The 19,320-nt window shown below is 49.3% G+C and overlaps 1 protein-coding gene across 1 annotated transcript in view; it reads right to left on the bottom strand.

Annotated features, from left to right (window-relative positions):
• The window catches only part of LOC144252620 (ribosome quality control complex subunit TCF25-like), a 30,253-nt gene extending 12,207 nt beyond the window's left edge, over nucleotides 1-18,046 (bottom strand). Inside the window, 11 exon segments of the mRNA XM_077794832.1 lie at nucleotides 111-203; nucleotides 1,225-1,318; nucleotides 2,006-2,105; nucleotides 2,629-2,759; nucleotides 4,321-4,403; nucleotides 7,187-7,252; nucleotides 8,193-8,311; nucleotides 9,016-9,084; nucleotides 9,618-9,779; nucleotides 17,854-17,913; nucleotides 17,915-18,046. Coding sequence (XP_077650958.1) covers nucleotides 111-203; nucleotides 1,225-1,318; nucleotides 2,006-2,105; nucleotides 2,629-2,759; nucleotides 4,321-4,403; nucleotides 7,187-7,252; nucleotides 8,193-8,311; nucleotides 9,016-9,084; nucleotides 9,618-9,779; nucleotides 17,854-17,913; nucleotides 17,915-18,046 — 1,109 coding nt within the window.
• Between the last annotated feature and the right edge of the window lie 1,274 nt (nucleotides 18,047-19,320).

Below are 19,320 nucleotides of genomic sequence, written 5' to 3'. Positions count from 1 at the left end.
AGTGAGAGAAGAGCAAAGAGAGCTAGGAAAATGTCAGGGCCCAGGGTCTCTGCAGCCCAGAAGCCCCTGCCGTGAGGACTGGCAGGAGTGGATCCCTGGTGGACACTCACCTCAGGATGAGCTTGCAGAACTCCAGTGCGGTGCACGGGCAGCCACGCTTCTCCAGGAAGCTCATCTGCTTGTAGAGGGCCAGGTAGAAGCTCCTACATCCAAAAAGGTCCATGTGAGTTCAAGTGGAAGCAAACAGCAGAGCAGCCTCTGAGGGCCACCTGGCTCCATGCCAGTGTCCAGGTCCTCATAGGAGTCTGCGAATGCCTTTTGTGTCTGGGGAGAAGCTTTGTGTGTGCCTGAAGAGCTGAACACACACCAATGTACTGAAAGTTTTTAAAAAATTTTGTTGTTGGGGCTGGGATTGTGGCTCAGCGGTAGAGCGCTCGCCTAGCACAGGCGGGACCCGGGTTCGATCCTCAGCACCACATAAAAAAAAGGCACTGTGTTGTGTCCATGTACACCTAAAAAATAAATATTTAAAAAAAGGGTTTAAAAAAATTTTGTTGTTGCTGTAGATGGACAGAATATTTTTTATTTTATTTATTTTTATGTGGTGCTGCTGAAGATCAAACCAGTGCTAGGCAAGAGCTCTGCCACTGAGCTACAGCCTCAGCTCCCTGAAAACCAAGCTTTTTGAAATCATTATCTTGCTTTTGGTTTGCTACTTGTTATTGAAGGGAAATGAGCTAAAAACGGTTATAATTATGATCTTAATTTACCCTCAAATTTCAATGGCGCTACTGTTGGGTACATAAAGCTGTGTAACTTTAGTCATCCTGTAGACTTATTTTTAGAACTGAGAGTTTACTAGAAAAAGAAACCAGTGGAGAAAGTCTAGACAGAGTGCCCGGTGCAGCCAAGTTGCTGCACTGAGACAGGGCATGGTGGCCATAAGGTGGGGGCCATGCCACAGCCAAGCAGCACTGCCCAGAGCAGCAAGAATACACACAGGACAGCAGGGAGACTGCTGCAGTCATGCAGGCTTGCCTTGGGGCTGATGCCAGAGGTGGTCAGCACAGAAATGTCATAAAGCAGAGCATAGACCCAGGTCTGCTCTGTCAGGCTGAATCTGACTTAAGCATCACTGATTTACGAACCAAGACACAGGCCTGTGAGGCCTGCAGAAGTATCCCAGACCCACAGGGAGGGCTGCCCTCAGGAGAGGCAGCTCACCTGTTCTCAGGTCTGCGGTAGTCCAGCCGGCATGTCCCACTGGTGAGACTGAACAGGGGGTGGAAGGCACACTCCATGCTGTACAGCGCTCGCTCTGTGGGCAGCAACAGAGGCAGGAATGAGCCACAGTAGGCGCCTGCAACTCCCAAGACCCCAAACAAGCGAAGCACTCGAAAGAAGGGGTCACAGAATTGGGACCCTGCAATGGGACCTCCTAGGTTTCCCTGGTGCCACAGCATTAATTGCAGCCACAGAACTTGTGAGCCTGAATGAGAAAAGCCCTCAACACCATGGAGTGCCACTGCCACATGTCCTGTTCATGCCCAGTCCCCAGGTGATACAAACATGGCCCAGACACCCACAGCAGCGTGTGCGCACACACGGAAGAGCAACCAGAACCACCAACTGATGACAGATTCGCCAACCACGTCTGTCCAAAGGGGGAGTACTATCCAGCCAAGAGCACACGCAAACCTGGGTCACACCACACATGGGGCACACAACCATGGGCAGAGACCACGCACAGTGCTTCCACTGAATGGCTCCCACATAGGTAGGGCCACGGAGAGTCTGACCAGAAGTCAGGGGTTCTGGGGCCTGGGGAAGATAGAAGATGGCAGGCTGTTTTCCTGGAATGGACTGCAGTGACGGCTGCCCAGTTCCGGGACACACTAAACCAGGCATGACACACCTTCCACAAAGTGCTACTTGACAACGTCCTGCCACCTGCATCTGCTCTAGTGGCGAGAACAGGCAGGCTGCACTGCCTACTGGGTCTCACCTATGAGGTCTCGTGCCATCTCCTGATCCTCTTGAAACCGGCAGGCATCACTGAGCTGCAGGAGTGAGTCCACATGGTAGGGGCTTGTCTGGAGCAGAACCTACCAGAAAAGAAGGGCAGCTCTGGAGGAAGGTCACAGGCAGGGACCCACAGGACACCCCTGCAGTCCACCAGGACCTGTGCACACCAGGAGACATGATCACCAGGTGACAGACAAAATTCCCTTTGGACTCCAGGTGTGCACTGCTATTACCCAGCCAAGGCCTGGACCTGGCTCCAGGTAGGAACTGGGGACCCTCCCTGCCCAGTGGGGCTGTCTTGGCTCCCAGGTCTCAGGACAGAGGACTGAAAGCAAGCAGGTTCCCGCCCCCCTACGTGGAGGACATGGGGCCAGCAGGATCTACATGCTCCCCCTACCTCCCCAGTGAGGCCAAGACAGAGGCAGCACCTGGGAAGGACCATAGTGCCACTACACGCAGCTCCCAGCAGGAGAGCACCTGAGTGCCAAGTCTCCTGAGTGCCAAGTCTTCACAGTGCCCCTCGGGTCCGGGGGCCCCACTGCCAGGGAAGCAGCTGCCCGGGCACTCGTCCTCCACCCACTGGCAGCTGCGGGGCCCACGCACCACAATGTTGTTTGGCTCCATGGACTCCATGGCCACCAGGAACTTGTGCTGTGCCTGCTGGTACTCCTCACTGTGTTCAAACGCAAAGAAGGAAAGGCCTTTTTTCGATTCCAACAGCCGCATAGACAGACCTGGCAGGTGAGAGTGTACAGAGGGTGTGCTGGAGGCCAGGACATGGCGCCTCTACAGAGCACAGCAGCCCCAACAGTCTCCCTTGTGCTGTTCTCAGAAAGGACTCTGTGATACCAACCCACTCGATCTGAGGGGTCTTACAGGTCACCCAGGCCTGGGGCTGGGCTGCCTCTGGGCCAGAGGCTGACGTCTGGGGACTCTCTCAGAACACCTGGGCCTGCTTCCCACTGCTTGCTTGGGCTGTCCCGGGAGCTGGCCTCCGTCTGCTTTCCACAAAGACTCACTTCTCTATAGAATTCAGATGAGCTCTGGGAAAGGATGGAGCCGAAGTGGCCCAGGACAACAAACCTCAGGGATGGGAGTATGGAGGTCCATCTGGGTGCCCGATCACATCTGGTTGGGACCAGCAGCCAGGGTGGCTGTGAGGGGCTGGGGCAGGAGGCGTGCAGTAGGCACAGGGCCAGGTCAGAGGCCTTGGCCACGTGTAACCTCTGACCAAATACGGTTCTGCTCCTTTTGTGTGACTGTATGGAGGGACCATTTCTTCTGGTTAACCTGAAAAACTCAGTCTGCTAAGACAACCGCTAAATGGCCAATGGTTCTCATGGGCTTCCCCTGAGCTACTCCCTCCTGAGAGCCCGGCCCAAGGTCCAAGTCCTGCAGATTGAGACAATGAGCCCCTATCTCTACCATGTTCGGGTTCCTTTGCTAGAAGGGCAAGAGGCCTGGTGGGAACAGAAGATACATGAGAGGCATCAGGGTTGATCCTACAAGCACAGGTCCCGAACTCCCAGGCGATCCTCACTGGGAGTCCAAGGGGATTCTTCTAGAATCCCAACCCCACAGGCACAGCAGGTGAGGTGCATTGGTTACCACCCTCCACACATGTCCTCCACACACCCATGACCTCTTCTACAGTATGTGCCCCATCAACCTGCAGAGGGCTGTCTGGATGCTTCTCTATGCTGTGCAGCCGATGCCCAGAGAGGGCATTCACTTCCTACCCTGCACCTTCTGCATGGCTGTTTTCTTTAAACATAAAACTATCATACATTATTGATTTTTAAAAATATTTTTAGTTGTAGATGGACACAATACCTTTATATTGCTTATTTAGTTTTATGTGGTGTTAGGAATCGAACCCAAGGCCTCATACATGCTAGGCAAACGCTCTACCACTGAGCTACAACCCCAGCCCCCAAATTATCATAATGTGAAAACAAACTCAAGGGCTGAGGATGCAGCTCAGCAGCAGAGCCCAGCCTGGCATGTGAGGCTTGGAGGGCTCAGGCTCAGTGCCAGCACACACACAAAAAAAAAAAACACTTAAAAATGCAAGCCTCTGTTCAGCTGCTTCCTGTAGCATGGCACCCAGAGGACGAGGCAGATGGCACGGAAGTTGAGAGCTTCTGCACAGGCCAGGCCAGCTGGGGACATACAGGCTGCTGCACCCTCAGGAACTTTATACCTCACACGTAGCTGTACATGGTGCTGCAAGGCCCACCTGGAAGGCACTGAGGCCAGCATGCCAGCCCCCTGCTGCAGGAGTGACAGACTCACCTGGCTTGCTGTACTGCGGCCAGGTGCTCTTGGGGGTTGTCAGCCACGTGCACTTGGGTTATACACGCTGCCTCTGTCGCGGCCTGGGGAGGAGGAGACAGGCACAGCTTTACCTCCATGGGTCAGGGACCAGGCTGGCCACCCAATCCCTCCAGCTCTCCCTGGAGGCAGAGCAGTGGGCAGGGGGCACACAGGGAGGGAGAGCAAAGCACTGCTGCGTGAAGAGGGGACCCCAGCTGCGACCTGTGCAAGCAGCTACCATCAGATCCAGGGGAACAGGGAGGCCAACAGTCCAGCAGGAAGGCAAGAAGGACAAAAAGGAAACAAAAGTGAAACCCTAGAACATGGTGCAGAGCAGGAGCTCAGGGCCACTGCAATTCCCTGAGCAAACGAGCTGCTTCCTGTGGGACAGGCTGCACAGGAGGAATGCCTGGCCATGGCCAGAGGCAAATTAGGGAAGTGGACCTGTGACCCACACCCCAGCAATATGACTCCAATCTTTGAAAAGGAAAACATGGAAACAATGAGGAAAACTGAGGAGTAATTTGGCATATTTCTGCAAGGAAGAAGACCGAGAGCAGAGTGTTGAGGGTCCTCAGGCACCCAGCTCCCTGCGACTCTTATGTGAGCGACAAGTTGAGGGTACCAGGCCCCCTTTGGGCAAGAGTTCTTAGCTGCTGTTAGGGGGTCTGGCTCCCTTGCCAGGTGGCATCTTAGCCAGGCCTGGAAGGGCTGCACCCTGAGCTGAGTGATGGGATGTGGATGTGTGTAGACCAATCTCTAGGCTTTTCAACAGTGCCCTATTTCACTAAAACAAAACAAGGAATAAGGAGCTGGACTACCCAGAACAGGACAAAACAGCATCTTTCTTTTCTGAAAAAGAGACATGAAAACTGTGTGAGAAGAACAAATACACAAAAAGAAAAGCATGGCCAGAGGCTGAAAGGCACAACATGGCACAACTCTGCACACGCAGCAAACAGTGGAAAGGAAACCACCGGTGCCTGGAAGTCTACAGCATCCTGGGCACCACCAGGTCTGTCTGAGGTGAGCTGCCAGCCAGAAGTCTAGGGGAGGAGGCAGCCCTGATGGATGCTGGAGGGAGGGTCAGGAGGAGCACCTTAAGGGTCGTGACACTGGGGGTGTGGAGACAGCACAGACAGGGGGAAGGGAGCAGACCCCATCTGTATCAGGAGGAAGTCAGATTCCCCCCAAAGATCAGTGCACAGCTATATGGAAACCCTGAATGGTCACCAGGAGGGAGGAACAGAAAGGAGCTAAGGTTTGGTCTCTGAACAACAGGACAAGGGTGGGGGACCAAGAAGGAGGGAACCACAGCTTTTCACTGGACATACTTCAGTAGGACTTAAATTTTTGAAGAAACAAACAACAAAAAAGTGTGCTACTATAAAGGTAGTAAGTGAGCTGACCTGGTTACAGACCTGTGGTCCTGGCTGCCTGGGAGGCTGAGGGGGAGGTCCATGCAGACTCATGAGTGTGCGACCAGCCTGGGAAGCACGGAGGGCCTCACCTCAAAAATAGATACATAAAACTGAAATATGTGCAGGGGGCAGCTCAGAGGTGTGTGGCTCGGAGGTGTGTGGCTGTGGGTTCACTCCCTAGCACCACAAACACTAAAAAACAAATGTAATTATTAACTAATGACTGATAATAACTATAATTTACAAAAATAAGATGATGCAAAAATGTAACACAGGGGCAGGCAGACAGAGCTGGGCTGAGCGGCAGAACTTGGCCTGAGCAGCACAGGTAGTGGCTCATGTAAGTGCTTTTCACAAATAACCCAAAACACACAGAAGTCAGAAACCCATGAGTCCTCAAACACTTAAAAACAAAAATACAAGGCAAAAACTGTTAAACACAAGGAAAGTGGGAACAAACGAAGTCTGAAAATAATCCTTGGCCCACTCATGACCCAACAGACACCAGTCAGACAAGGGCGCCGCGTGCACACCTCACACAGTTTCAAGGCACTGTGTGGTCACGGATGTAGCTGAGGACGACCGAGTGCAGGTGGGCCTCGGTGGCACCATTCCTGGGAGGGCAGCTGGGCAAGGCGCAGGTACTCGAGGAAACCCACAGTGGGCCACTTCTCGGAGGGCTGCATGGATGCAGGGGGCCTGCAGCCAAGGTGTGGACACGCCTATCCTTGGCCTAACAAAGAACCCTGTGCATCAGGCACAGAAGACACCTGGGACTCCGACATGCCAAAGCCAGCACAGCTTCCTCGAGAGGCGTGCAGAAAGGCCTGAGGACATGGCCACAGGTGATCAGAATAAGAGGGAACATTTCTACACTGCTTCAGAGTTTTAACAAAAAGCATTCAGCTCTATAATCAGAAAATACATACTTAAAAAGACACAAACTTCTGGATGTTTCGGTAAGGAGATGGAGAGTGGAACTCCCACCTCCTACAGAAAGTCCCAGGATGGGCCCTGACTTCCCCTGGAAAAGCCAAGGGACACTCCACTGCCTGCTCACCATCAGCTGACACTGCAGAAGCTGACTAGCCAGGAACGAGTTAGGTGACATAAAACTGATCTCAGAACCCAAACTTTTTGTCATTTTTCCTGCTGGTGGAGAAACAAAATGGATCTGGCTAAAATTTCAGGATTCAAAGTTTAACAGCTTTTAGGACCCTTTTAAAAATATGAGGTGCACAGTTGAGAAGGTGTGAAACAGCCTGGCCTCCTGGCGTCTCAGCCATCTGCACAGGCCCTGGAAGGGCTCCATCTGTCCAGTGTGGCTTTCAGTACTCTCCCCCAGGGTTTTCAATGGCTGCCCCACCCATAAGAAATGAAAGCAGGTAAAAACAGCTTGAGAATGCAGCTACTGTGGGCCTTACCTTTGCTCCCCCAGGACCGCTCGAGCACCAAAATACCATTTCAGTTCTGTGTCTGGATTCAAGTGTCTAGAATGTGGGAAATGTGAGGAAGAAAACTTAAGTCAGGCTTTCCTACAATGTCTCAAAATTGCAGAAAGCTAAGTAAGAGTCCAGCCAAAGAACAATGATTTTGGGCTTGAAAGGTGATTTCTAGGCCTGCTTTCTTTAAATCTGCCACCTGCAAAAGGACCTGACCATGACTGGCCCCATGGGGCACCCAAGGGATGCAGTTGGTCACTGCTAGGAGAGAACCTGCGGGTCCAGTGTTCATCTGCCAGGCTTCGTACAGGGAGCATGCACCCTGACGCAAAGTGGAGGGCCTCAACAATACAGGCAGCTTGCTTGTCAAAGCTGGCAAAGATCAGGTTTCATTAAGCACCCACCAGACCAAGAGATGGGTGATCATCCAAGGGTGACACTACACTGGTACAGCTCAAAACGCCTCATGAGACATACAAAGGCAAGCTGTTTGGAAGTCCTGAGCTGGGCATGATGGTGCCACACCCGTGTCTACTCAGAGGCCAAGGCAGGAGGACTCCTTGTTAGAGGTTGCCTCAGCTACTTAGCAAGCCCTAAACAAGCTAACAATACCCAGTCTCAAAATCAAAAATAAAAAGGAGCCAGGTGCAGTGATGCTCCGGTATGATCCCAGCATCCAGGAAGATCGAAAATTTGAGGACCGCCTCAGCAAATTAGTGAGGCCCTAAGCAACTTGGTGAGATCCTGCCTCAAAAAAATAAAAAGGGCTGGGGATATGGCTCAATGGTAAAGCACCCCTGGATTCAATCCTCAGTACCAAAAAAAAAGTCCTTTGAAACACAGATGTCTTTTCCTTACTTCTTTCTCCTTTTTTCTACTTCCTAAATGTTTAATAATGAACTCTTAACACTTCTAAATAAATAAAGACAGCAAACTGTCCTCTTTCTAAATCACTCCTCCGCATCAAAATCAGAGGCCGAGGCCATACCTGTGCTCCACATACAGGACATGCTTCCTGGAGCTCAGTGGTGGGTGACCCGGGCGGCTGAGCCCACTGCCATCCTCAATCCTCTCCAAGATGTGGTCGATATCCTCCATCCCACTTTCCTAAAAGCCCAGAAGGAACTGTTAATCACCACACTGGCTTCACTCCAAGTGCTGTGACAACCAATAACAAAGAGTTACTTTGAAAAGTTATTTGGTATGTACTTTCTAAAAGATGATCTAACTCAGAAGGAGGAGATGTATTATAGGAGGAAGCTCAGAACCATCACTAATCCAGAAGGCCCTGGGAACCATCGGGCCAGAGAGCCACACTTCATGTCTCACAGGTGAGCTCACATCCTCAGGCGAATGGAACTGGGACCTGTAACTCCAACTGAACAGCAACAAAGCTACCACCTCTCTTCAGGATGAACAATGAGACAAGGAGGATCAAGGCAAGAATGAAACGTGCTGACTGAGGGGGATCTGGTCTGTGGGCTTCCACACCCAGCACCCCTCGTGCACTGGCGGGATGACGGCTGGGTGAACAGCAACAGGAAGCAGGGCTGGGAAGGGACTCTCCCTGCAGAGGGCAGCTGGGACACGGAAACTAGGAGTAGGCCATGACAACCAAGGAACAAAGGGGCAAATCACAAGCAAAACTGTAGGTGACTCTTCTTTGTCCTTGACCTCTTAGATAGTTATACTCCTGACAGGAAAAAATGAAGACATCAAATAAAATGGTCTTCTCCCAGCACCACCGTGAGGGACACGGCCCAAGGGGCACGGAGGGATTGGGTAGGGGCTAGTCAAGTCTGGTCGCATACCGAGGCTTCTCCTGTACTGTTTTTCTTATTTTTCTGCTTCTTCTTCCAGAGTTTTCCACTTGCATTAGACTAATAAAAATAAGATGTTTTAATCAATGGAGAGAGAAGCAAACTCTTAAACAATGAGAACCAAAGCAGCAAGCCAGCACCACTTGGAGCACCTGCGGCCCCTCACATCCTTCTGCAGCAGGACCCTGCCCGTACCCCCTGCTGTCAGTGTGGCCTCTCTCTCCCACCCTGCCCTGCTGCAGAGCTGGTCCAGGATGCCTGGGGCGCCCACCTGCCCCTGACTGGGCCAGCTCCTCTGGGCAGCGAGAAGCTCCTCAGGGACGCTTCACCAGAAGTGGTTGCTCCCAGAAGGCACAGAGCTGCCTGGAGCACAGTGGGCAGCAGGCAGGGCAGGGACCTGCATGCAATACCCCTGGGGCTGCCACTGATCTCAAGGACTTTAGCACAAACTTCATCAGGGATCCCACAGAATCAGCCAAAGCAAATTCAGAAAATTATACCTCCAAGAAAAATCCGACACAGGTGGCATGTGGCAGGATGCCACAGCCCTTCCCTGACATGCCAGCCTCCTTGTTACCATGGGGTCCCCATACCTGCTCCGGGGGTGCAGCCTTGGCCACATTTCCTTCCCGCTTGGTCTCTGGGTTTCCACGCTGAAACCTTCCTTTGTTCCCTGACACTGCAGCATCTGTTAACACACAATCAGACTTCTCTCCGTTCACTACCGGGTCGTCCTCAAGATCCTCGACATTTATCTGGTGAAACAAGCCGAGGTCATTTCTGCACAGGGGTCACAGTGTACGTTACGAAGTAGAGCTGAGCCAGATGTGAAGACAACTTGCCATGCCTGTCACCCCAGAGACTCTATTTGGGAGGCTGAGTCAGGAGGAAGGCAAATTTGAGGCCAGCCTGAGCAACCTCAGTGACAAAGTGAAAAATAGAGGGCTGGGGGTATAGTTTAGTGGTAGATCACCCCTGAGTTCAATTCCAATACTTCAAACTAAAAAAAAGGGGGCGGGGGCTGGGGATGTGGCTCAAGTGGTAGCGTGCTCGCCTGGCATGCGTGCGGCCCGGGTTGGATCCTCAGCACCACATACAAACAACGATGTTGTGTCCACCGAAAACTAAAAAATAAATATTAAAAAAAGGTGCGTATTATAAGGATTATAATTTTCTAATATTGTTCTTGTTCATGTTAAAATAATTTTGTCCTCAAGTCTGATGAGGCAATTCTCCTGTCCCAGCCTCTAGAGTTACTAGGGTTACAGGCATGACCACTATGCCCAGCAGGGAGTTTTGTTCTTGATGCAATTAACATCAAATGACTAATTGTTGTCACCACTCTGGAAAACAACATGGAGATTCCTCAGAAAATCTGGAGTGATACCACCATTTTACACAGTTATCCCACTCCTCAGTTTATACCCAAAGGACTAAGTTCTATAATGATACAGCCACATCAATGGTGATAGCAACTCAATTCACAATAGCTAAACCATGGAACCAACCTTGGTGCCCTTCAACAGATGAAAGAACAAAGAAAATGTGATTTGTATGTATATATATATATATATATATATACACACACACACACACATATATGTATATGAGTATATATATATATTTATATACATATATAAAAAATATATACATTTATATTTCATTGTGTGTGTGTGTGTATATATATATACACATACATATGTGTGTGTGTGTATATATATGTATATATATATACACACACAATGAAATATTAATCATCTTTAAAAAAGAATAAAATTATGGCATTGCTGATAACTGGACAGAGCTGGAGAATATGATGCTAAGCAAAATAAGCCAATCTCGAAAAACCAAAGCGGAATATTTTCTCTGATATGTGAATGCTAATTCATAGCAAGTGGGAGTGGGGTGGCTAGGAAGACTAGAAGCGCTCTGGATTATATAGAGGGGAGTAAAAGGAAGGAAGGGGGGATGGAGGTAGGAAGAACAGTAAAATGAATCAGACATTATAACCCTATGTGCACATATGACTACATGAACGGTGAAACTCTACATCATGTACAACCAGAAAACAAGAAGTTATACTCCGTTTATGTATGATGTGTCAAAATACATTCTTTTTTTAAAAAAAAATTACTTTTTAGTTTTTAGATGGACACAATATTTCATTTTTTTGTGGTGCTGATGGAAACCAGTGCCTCATGCATGCTTGGTAAGTGCTCTACCACTGAGCCACAGCCACAGCCCCAGCCCCTGTCAAAATGCATTCTACTGTCATGTGTAACTAATTAGAATAATTTTTTAAAAAATTTATTTATATATGACAGCGAAATGCATTACAATTCTTATTACACATACAGAGCACAATTTTTTCGTATCTCTGGTTATATAAAAAGTATATTCATACCAATTCATGTCTTCATACGTGTACTTTGGATAATAATGTCCATAACATTCCACCATCATTTCTAACCCCATGCCCCCTCCCCTCCCTTCCCTTCCCACCCCAATGCCCTATCTAGAGTTTGTCTATTCCTCTCACTCTCTCCTCCCCTACCTATGAATCAGCCTCTTTATATCAGAGAAAACATTCAACATTTGCTTTGGGGGATTGGCTAACTTCACTCAGCATTATCTTCTCTAACTCTATCCATTTCCCTGCAATGTCATGATTTTATTCTCTTTTATTGCTGAGTAACATTCCATTGTGTATATATGCCACATTTTTTAATCCATTCATCTGTTAAGGGCATCTAGGTGGTTTCCACAGTTTAGCTATTGTGAATTGTGCTGCTATAAACATTGAGTGGCCGCATTCCTGTATTATGCTGTTTTTAAGTCCTCTGGGTATAGAACGAGGAGAGGGATAGCTGGGTCAAATGGTGGTTCCATTCCCAATTTTCTAAGAAATCTCCATACTGCTTTCCTTATTGGCTGCACCAATTTGCAGTCCCACCAGCAGTGTATGAGTGTTCCCTTTTCCCCACATCCTCACCAACACTTGTTGTTTGTATTCATAATAGATGCCATTCTCACTGGAGTGAGATGAAATCTTAGAGTAGTTTTGATTTGCATTTCTCTGGTTGCTAGTGATGATGAACACTTTTTCATATATTTTTTGACTGACTGTATATCATCTTCTGAGAAGTTCAGGACAAATAATTAAAAAAAAAATAAAATGACTATCACAGGTGTGGTGGTACATGCCTATAATCCTAGTGGCTGAGGCTGATCGCAGGTTCAAAGCCAGCCTCAGCAACTTATCAAAGCTGTAAGCATCCTAGTGAGAACTTGTCTCAAAAGAAAAAAAAAAAATTGGGGCTGCAGTTGTGGCTCAGTGGTGGAGCGTTCACCTAACATGCGTGAGACACTGGGTTCAATCCTCAACACCATATAAAAATAAAATAATAAAATAAATATATTGTGCCCACCTATAACTAAAAAAAATTATTAAAAAAAAAGAAAAAAAAATTTAAAAAGGGCTGTGGATGTGGCTTAGTAGTTAAGCACCCTTGGGTTCAATTCCCAGTACCAAAGGGGGAAAAAATCAAATGACTATCAAAAATAAAGATGACACAGTGTTGGCAAGTTTAAAACCACCACAGCATTTCAAGTCTTTATTCCAGCCTAACAGCAGCAGCCTGAACACTGAAATTTATTTTTTTTTTGGTTATTTAATAGCACAATTTAAATGTATTTCAATTACCATCAGGGAACAGGAACTATACTGTACACAAAAACAAGACAGACATACACACATAATTCTTTGAAAGGGACTGAGGGAAAATTTTTCAATGCAATAAAGTAAACTCATGATTTTTAGGTATCTGGTTTCCACCAGCATGTCAAAGTAGCCACTGGTCCCAAATACTAAGACGTCCTGCTGCATAACATCATTTCTCAATGGCTGCACTGCACTGTCACCCCTTAGCATTTGTGCGTGCGCAGGGGGGTGGGGGAATGTTTCCAGTCCCCTCTATGGAATGTGTTGTGTTTGCACAGAGCCTGTGCACACCTGTGTGTTCTGCCTAACTTAACTCAAATCCTGTCTCAGTAGCCTGCACACTGTGCTGTTCAGGGAGCGATGACAAGAAACACATTTACACACAAGAAGCACAGCTGTGAATTTGAGACATATTTCAACCTGTGGTTGGTGGGAGCTGCAGGTATGGAGGGCCAACTGCATCAGGTTACGTGCCCCCTGTAAGCAAGCCCGCCCACCACAGCACTTAGGTCAGTTATAAGGTCAGGCCAATGCATTCACGTTCCAGCTGTGTAGTCATGAAGCAGCTCCATGTCATGCACACCTCTGCTTCCTCATACAGAACACTAACAAATGCTGTGTGTACAGGCACATATGCATGGTGCTGGGGATCAAACCAGGGCCTGTGCATGTGAAAACACTCCTATTATTTCCACCTATGAGTTATAAGGGCAAAAACCCATAGAACACTTGAATTGACTGAATAGAACCTCTTTGGAAATCCATAGGCAGCAGCAAGATGAGCAGCCACATGTCTGGCCAGGTGTCAGTGCTCCATGCTCACAGAGCAGCCTTGGAATCCACCACAGGCAGCAAAATGTGAAGAGACGGTTCACAAAAGAAGACAAACAGGGGCTGGGGTTGTGACTCAGCGGTAGAGCGATCACCTAGCCACATGCGAGGCCCTGGGTTCGATCCTCAGCACCACATAAAAATAAAATAAAGATATTGTGTCCATCTACAACTAAAAAATATTAATAAAAAGAAGACAAACAAATGGACAATAGGCACATGGAAAGACACCCAACAACATCTTTATTGAAATGTAAATCAAAAGCCAGTGAGGAGCACTGTCCCTGCTGAGGGATGGGGGCAGAGGCTGCCAACACCAATTCCCTGGAGGCTGGAGCACCTTCAGCCTCACACAGCCCATAGGCAGGTGGGATAAAACGCTGGAGGAGCGCTCAGCACCTGCTGGTCCAGGTATACGCATCCACTCCCGATGCAGCAGTTCTCCCTGTAGATGCCCCATCAGCCAAAATGAAACCCAAACCCACAAAACACCTGTCCTTAGAGCTCAGCAACTCCAGGCAGAGCAGCCCCCAACCAGAACTGAGTCAGACCCCTGAAACACCACGGATGAACACCCTGCAATACACTGCTACTCAGCAAGAAGGAGCTGACCACGAAAACCCACAGCCTGCATGAAACTCAAAAGCACAGGCTAAGCAAGCGAGGACAGAAGGAAAGAGCACATTCTGGAAGACTCTGCTAGTGGGAAATGCAGACACAGGCAGGACTCCACACACGCAGGGAAAGGGGGCACACGCTGCAGGTGGCAAGCTCTCAGAATGTGGTGTGGCACTCATGCTGTGCATGCCTCTGTCAAGACTCACTACATACCCCTGGGGTGCATCTGAAGGCACTTCATCTGACTTAACTTCAGTAAGCTGTCTTTAGGACCCCCTGACTGAGACAGTAATGGTGATTTCTAACCAAAGCCAAAGGAACACCCATGAGCCATGCATGACACCAAGGTCCACACTCTAGGCGGCAGGTGGGGACCAGGCCTATAGGTGTCTGCGTCCATTTCCCCGGGAGGCTTTTCTTCTAGAAAAGCTCTCTTGCTTCCTCCATTTCAACATCACATCATTTCCGTACTTGCTGAGTGCCCACTGAGGGCCCAGCATCTCTTCACCACAGTCCAACAAGGCCAAGGAAAGCATCCCAAAGCTTTCATCAGGTATCTCATCGATGCTCCTACATCCAGAAGAGGTGGATCCCACATTGGAATGGAAGTCACTGACTCTACAGCCCAGGAGCCTGCACCCTGAGGAAGACATGCCTTCGGTCTTCCAGGAGGAGCTCTGTGCATGCCTGCTGGGTGGTGGGGACACACAGCTAGCAACAAAGTCCTTTCAGGAAGCAGACACTTCAGCCCCAGGAAGCAACCCATGCAAAACACAAAGAACAAACAAGTAATGTATACAGTATGTTCGCAGGTAACTGCCAGAAGATGGAAAAGGGCCAGAATAGAGGGAATGGGACTGTAGGGCAACTGTGACCATAATCAGTCTGTATGGCAGTGTGACGGGGAAGAGACTCTGCCTCTGAGGGAGGAAAGATCCAACCATGTGTTGGTACTTGAACGTGGGGAACTGTAGGCATAGAGGGCAGCAAAGGAAGGGCAGTGTGGCTGAGCAGAGCAGGCTAGAAAAGCGAGTGAGGAGAGCTGTCTAGGCAGCCTGGACAAGCAGAGGTGGAGACTGGGAAGAATGGGTCACAACCCTGTGCACTTAGAGCCACACAGGACTTTTCAATGGTTTGCACAAATGTCAAGAGACCAGGGACATCTTCCAGGTGGCTGATCTTGGCATGTGGTTTTCAACAGAGACAGGGAAGCCTGAGGAGCAGGTAAGCCCTAGTCTGTAAGGTCAGGTGCATTTGGACACATGGATACAGATATAGAGCTCATGCACAAATCCAGAGACTGGGAAGGGGACCTAAGTCAGTGATACTAATACCCTCAGAAAGCAGGGGCCGGGGGTGCAGTTTGGTGGAAGAGGATACTTAGCATGCACGAGGCTCTGGGCTCAATTCCCAGCACCAAAATGCAAGATCCCAGCAACTAGAGAGGCTGAGACAGGAGGACCAACAGTTTGAAGCCAGCCTCAGCAATTCAGTGAGACGTGCAGCAATTTAGCAAGACCCTGCTTCAGTAATAAAATGCCCCTGATTCAATCCCCAGTACAAAAGTCAAAACTAAACAACAACAACACAACAAAACACCCCACACAACAAGCAGAAGGCTTACACAATCACAAAGCCCCAAGCCAATCTCTTGGACCAGAGTGATTTCAAGGAGGGATTCACATAAGCATTATTTTTTCCCATTCAGACATACAATCATCTCTTCTTTTTTTTCATAACCTTGAACACCTCTATTTCTCTATTCACCCACCAATTTTCACCAGCAGGGACAATATCATTGTGTGGTTTAGAGAGCACAGGTTCAAATAAAAAAGCCTAAATTTAATTATGTGTATGTGGTTTTTTTCCTGTTTTCTTCTTTTGCAGTGCTAGGGATGGAGCCCTTGCCTCCAATGCCTGAGGCAAGGGATCCAGCACTGAGCCACAGCCCAGTATAAATTGAAGATGTCACCGCTGCTGTCAACATCACCCCACTTCCCAAACTGTGAGGAAGAAATGAGTGGTACCCAGAACATGTAAATGCCCTCCGCCTGGGAGTTATTCTTAAAGACAATCTGGAGGGCATTTGAATAAGGACAAAAGGTTTGTGAAGTGGCAGACTTCACAACTGATCCTGAGCTGGTAATAATGGGACAGGATGAAAAGTGGTGCACCCTGAGAGTTGTCAGAAACAGGACTGGCAAGTTTAAGGGCAAGTGGTGTGCTGTCTTGGATGTTTTTAAGTCATCCCTGGAGAGAAGGGAGTGAAAGTCCAAGCCAGATAGTAGTTGCCAAGTGTCCATAATTAGGGATCCCAGGGATGGACACATGAAGTACCTGTACTACCATATCTCTGTGTTTGAAATTTTCCATAATAAAAAAGATAGAAAGAAATAGAAAGCTGGGGAGAGTTACTTTCAGGCTGAGAAACAGAAGAGGTCGGGTACAGACATAGAATTCAAAGAAGGGACTTCAGTCCCACCTCCACCAGACTATGGGGTTAGACCAGCTCTTAAGTGGCAAGGTCAATAACTTTTAAAGCAAATCCCCAAACTATCTAAGGACAATTTCCATACTCCACAATGTCTTTTAACATTATAGCCTTTTAACTTGCCAACTCGATAAAAACTCAGGGGCAACTGAGACTGATACAAGGTGAGCAAAACAGTCATGCTACCTGCCAGCTCAGAGAAGCCACTATCAGATAACCCATACAAACGAGAAACTACAGATGAGGCCCGTACTAAGGGGAAAACATCGTGGGACCAGCGGGCATTTCACTTTCCTTTACCTCCCTGTAGCGGACACCTAGGTGAGGGAGGCAGGAAGGAGCAAGATGCAACATCCCCGGTTAGGCAGAGGTGTTATGAATAAACTGAAAGGTTTTGGAGATGCTAAACTATGAAATCTAGGATGACCCGAATCAGGAAGCCCTGCCCCACCCCTTCACTGCAGCGCAGTCAACAGCCGCACTCTGCCCTGGCACTCTGCCCCTGGACGCCGCTGCCCCACCCTCCCCTCTGCAGTGAGGGGACCCCTCCTTTCTGACGCCGCCCCTGCTCACCCCAGCCTCACTTCTAACATCACACACCACCGTCCCCGCAGCAGCAGCCGCCCTCCCTGCAGCAGCGCAGTCCCATCATTCATCCCCTTCACTGCGACCCCCTTAGCCGGTCCTGCCCGCCACAACCCCTCCAACCGTACAGAGCCACACCCTCCCCGCTGTAGTTCAATTTCATCAACCCACCCCAGCTTTCCCCTTTAGTCCCACCCCTGGAGTTCAGAGCCACACCCTCTTAGCGAAGCCCCCGCCCTGCCCAATGCAGCTCAGTATCGTCACCTGGGCCCTTAACTGCTCGCCCCGCCTACTTGGCCCTTAGCCCCGCCCCTTATCGGCACAGCCCCACCTTCTCCTCGGCGACCCTACCTGCCCTCGACACCGCCCCTGCTCGCCCCGGTCCCGCCCTAGCCCCGCCCCTTACGTCTGGCCCCGCCCTCTCCACTGCAGAGCTGCCCGTAGCCCGGCCCCACCCATGACATCAAGACCCCGCCCACCAGTTCACCGCAGTACAGACCCCACTTTACACCCACCCCGCCCTCCCATGACGTCACGCTCCGCGCCCCCGCCCCCAGTTCCCACAGGTTGCCCTGCTCCTCACCAGCTCCAACCGTTTGTTGACTTGGACACCCTCCTTCCCTGAGCCCCTGGGTCGCCGGCTCACCCGGACCCCGTTTTGGTCCTTCTTCTTCTGTGTCCCCATCATCACGGAGGACAAACTGCAGGGCGCAGGGCCCCAGGGGCTCCTGGCCGCGCTGTTCCCCTCTCAGCCTCTGGAGGGCCCGTGGCGACATAGGACGCAACGGCCTGTAGAGAGAGAGAGAGAAGGAAGAGCAGAAAAGAGAGCGGCCGGGGAGCCTGCGCACTGAGGGCGCGCTGGCGCGAGGCTGGCGTGTGGCGCCTGCGCGCTGCGGCTAAGGTCTTAGCATATTCCTGAGTGAGCGTCCAGATACTTCACTTTCCTCATCTGAAAGGTGCAGTGAGGACCATACCACCTCAGGGTGTGTGTGAGGAGGCAGGTGCTCAGCACAGTGCCTGCCTGGAGCCACCAGCTCCCATGAGCTCCAGGCACATCATCTCCTTGGAGAATGAGGGCAACAGGCTGAGACATTTATCTTGGTGTCCTCAGCCTTGAAAGGGTTCAAGGTGGGTTGTACATATGTTATGGTTAGATAGAAGATAGCCCCCAAAAGCTCATGTGTGAGAAAATACAAGAAATTTAGAGGTAAAATGATGGGGTTATGAGAGTCTTAACCTAAGCAGTGCATTAGTCCCCCTATAGGGATTAACTGGGTGGTGATTTTAGACAAGTAGGGTGTGGCTCCGGAGGTGAGTGCCTGGGAATATGCCTTTGCACTATATATTTTGTCCTTTGTGAGAGGGGAAGTCAGTCTGTTTCTCTGCTTCCTGGGGCAATTTCCCCAGATGCTTTCCTCCAGGACACTCTTCCACCATGATGTTCTGCCTCACCTCTGGCCTAAAGCAATAGACCTGGCCATCTATGGACTGAGACAACTAAAACTGTGAGACCCAAATAAACTTTTCCTTTCTAAAATTATTCATGTCAGTTCTTTTGGTCACAGTGGTTAAAAAAATAGACTAAAACCTTGTATAACCAGTTTCTAAACAGACACTCCTTAAGTGATTGACATGACTATATACAGAGTTGAGGAGAATACAACCTAAAGTTTAAGGCAAAGGAGACAGGCACAAATTGAAGGTAGAGGGGCCAAATCTTAATTTTTCTTTTAGTTATCCATCAGGTATCATTAGGCCAAGTGAAATCAGTGCTTTCTAACCCAAGTCCTTGTTATGATTGGAAGCTCTGACTAATCCATTCTTTGTGGTACTTTTCATGGTTGATCGTTCATGAGTTAAGGCATGAGAAATGCATCTTTCCTTTGTGTCTGTGGTAGTCTCTAACTACTGGTATACTGGTGGTCCCTACTCCCTGGTATAGCTCACACCATTTATAAATATTAAATAGAAAAAAATTTCATAAGTCTTATTATTTCTTTGTGACATGTCTGATTGTATCTGTGCATGCCTGTGTCTACCATGGTGTGGC

Source organism: Urocitellus parryii, unplaced genomic scaffold (assembly GCF_045843805.1).
Source record: "Urocitellus parryii isolate mUroPar1 unplaced genomic scaffold, mUroPar1.hap1 Scaffold_49, whole genome shotgun sequence".
Classification (NCBI taxonomy): Eukaryota; Metazoa; Chordata; class Mammalia; order Rodentia; family Sciuridae; genus Urocitellus; species Urocitellus parryii.
This window is presented reverse-complemented; position numbering and strand designations above follow the sequence as displayed.